Source organism: Nothoprocta perdicaria, unplaced genomic scaffold (genome assembly GCF_003342845.1).
Source record: "Nothoprocta perdicaria isolate Ctin4 unplaced genomic scaffold, notPer1 scaffold_451, whole genome shotgun sequence".
Taxonomy (NCBI): Eukaryota; Metazoa; Chordata; class Aves; order Tinamiformes; family Tinamidae; genus Nothoprocta; species Nothoprocta perdicaria.
In genome coordinates this window covers 1-1,732 of record NW_020455701.1, presented here as the reverse complement: position 1 = coordinate 1,732, position 1,732 = coordinate 1, and the positions used below count along the sequence as shown (strand labels likewise).

The 1,732-nt window shown below is 64.5% G+C and overlaps 1 protein-coding gene across 1 annotated transcript in view; it reads left to right on the top strand.

The window, feature by feature from the left end:
• RBM8A (RNA binding motif protein 8A) overlaps window positions 1-1,422 on the top strand; it is a 1,746-nt gene extending 324 nt beyond the window's left edge. Inside the window, exons 3-6 of the mRNA XM_026046667.1 lie at window positions 54-137; window positions 223-359; window positions 439-575; window positions 847-1,422. Of these exons, the coding sequence (XP_025902452.1) occupies window positions 54-137; window positions 223-359; window positions 439-575; window positions 847-892 (404 nt within the window). The 3' untranslated portion in view covers window positions 893-1,422. The remainder of the gene's footprint in view (window positions 1-53; window positions 138-222; window positions 360-438; window positions 576-846) is intronic.
• Window positions 1,423-1,732: the final 310 nt, after the last annotated feature.

Genomic DNA, 1,732 nt, shown 5'->3' with positions numbered 1-1,732 from the left:
CCGGGCGGCCCCCCGGCCCGGCCGGCCGCAGCCGCCCCCATGGACCCCCCCGTACGCAGAGGAGGGCTCGCGGGCCCGGGCGCGCGAGGACTACGACAGCGTGGAGCAGGACGGCGACGAGCCGGGCCCGCAGCGCTGTGAGTACCGGGGGGRACACGGCGGGGGGACACGCGGCTCCCGTCCCGCGCGGCGGAGCACCCCCGTCACCGTGTCCCCCCGCAGCCGTCGAAGGCTGGATTCTCTTCGTCACGGGCGTGCACGAGGAGGCCACCGAGGAGGACATCCACGACAAGTTCGCCGAGTACGGCGAGATCAAGAACATCCACCTGAACCTGGACCGGCGGACGGGCTACCTGAAGGTAGGGGCTGCCAGGCCGGCCGCGCCGCTCCCCAGCGCGGCCTCGGCCCCGGGCCGGCCTCACCTCGGCCTCCCGCCAGGGATACACGCTGGTCGAGTACGAGACCTATAAGGAGGCCCAGGCCGCCATGGAGGGGCTGAACGGGCAGGAGCTGATGGGGCAGCCCATCAGCGTGGACTGGTGCTTCGTGAGAGGGCCCCCCAAGAGCAAGAGGCGGTAAGAGGCTCGGCGCTTGCGCCGTTTCAACCAGAATGAGGGATTTCTTCCTGGTGGATGCCTGGGAGGACCCCCTGGCTGGGCTGGGAGGCCAGGGGAACACGGGGAGGGGAAACATGGGCGTTATCAGGGACCCTCCTAGGGAACACGCTGTGGGTTGGGCGCCCTGTGTGTTGGGGAGGAGCTGAGGGGCGGGCGCTGCCCCAAACCCCCCGGCCGGGTCGGGGTCCTGCCATCCGCCCCCCTCCACGCTCCGCTCCGCCTCTTGCAGGGGCGGCCGCCGACGGAGCAGGAGTCCCGACCGACGGCGTCGATGATGGATCCTTCCTTGCGCCTCTGTGTTACGAGCCCAAACTTTGGGGAGACCCTGGGGCAAAGGGGGAGGGTTTCTACGTTGGGGACGGGGTACCTGAGGCCTGTAAAAAAGGTAAAGCAGTTGATGTGACAAACGGGACACGCRCTTCCCGCGAGGGCTTTCTGTTTCCAAGCAGGAAACCGCGGGGGAAGCGGCAGCACGGGATGATCCTGGGGCTCGTTTCATTTGCGTTCGCGGTGAATGACGCCCCGGAGCTCGGCTCGCTCGTCAAACCGCCACGTTTTTAGATGTTTCTTAGTCTTTCCGTTTCCTTAAGCCTGGATGCGACCTGGCGTTTGGCTGCTCTTCTTTTGGAGAGCACTTCTTTTATACATGACAGGCACGTGTTCTTTGAAGCTCCTGAGGGGTTTATTCTGTTGACTTTATGTTCRCGAGTGAATTCTGTTCATTTGCAGCCTTTTAAATACCCTTATTTTGTGTAGAATTGCCCTCTTGTTCCGTGTCCTTAATTAAACATTGTGAGAAATTGGACCCGACGGTGCGTCCTTGCTAAGCTTAGCTTTTCAGTGGACGGAAGCGCCGCTGCTCTCGCGACAGAGAGCCCCGTGTTGGTGGAGAGAGCCGGTTACCCGGAGCCCCCTTTGCCGAGGGTTGTTCTCCTTCAGGTCAGCGCTCGCTCCGGCTTTGCTCCTCCCTGAGCCCCACAGAGCTGGAAGGCGCTTCCAGGTTTTCCTCGGGAAAACGGCCGCCTCTTTGGAGGGGTTTTTGCTCCCACGCGTGTTCTTGCTGGGAAGAGGCGCCGCTGCGGCCGGGCGCGGGGCGCTCCGGCCGGGCCGGGCCC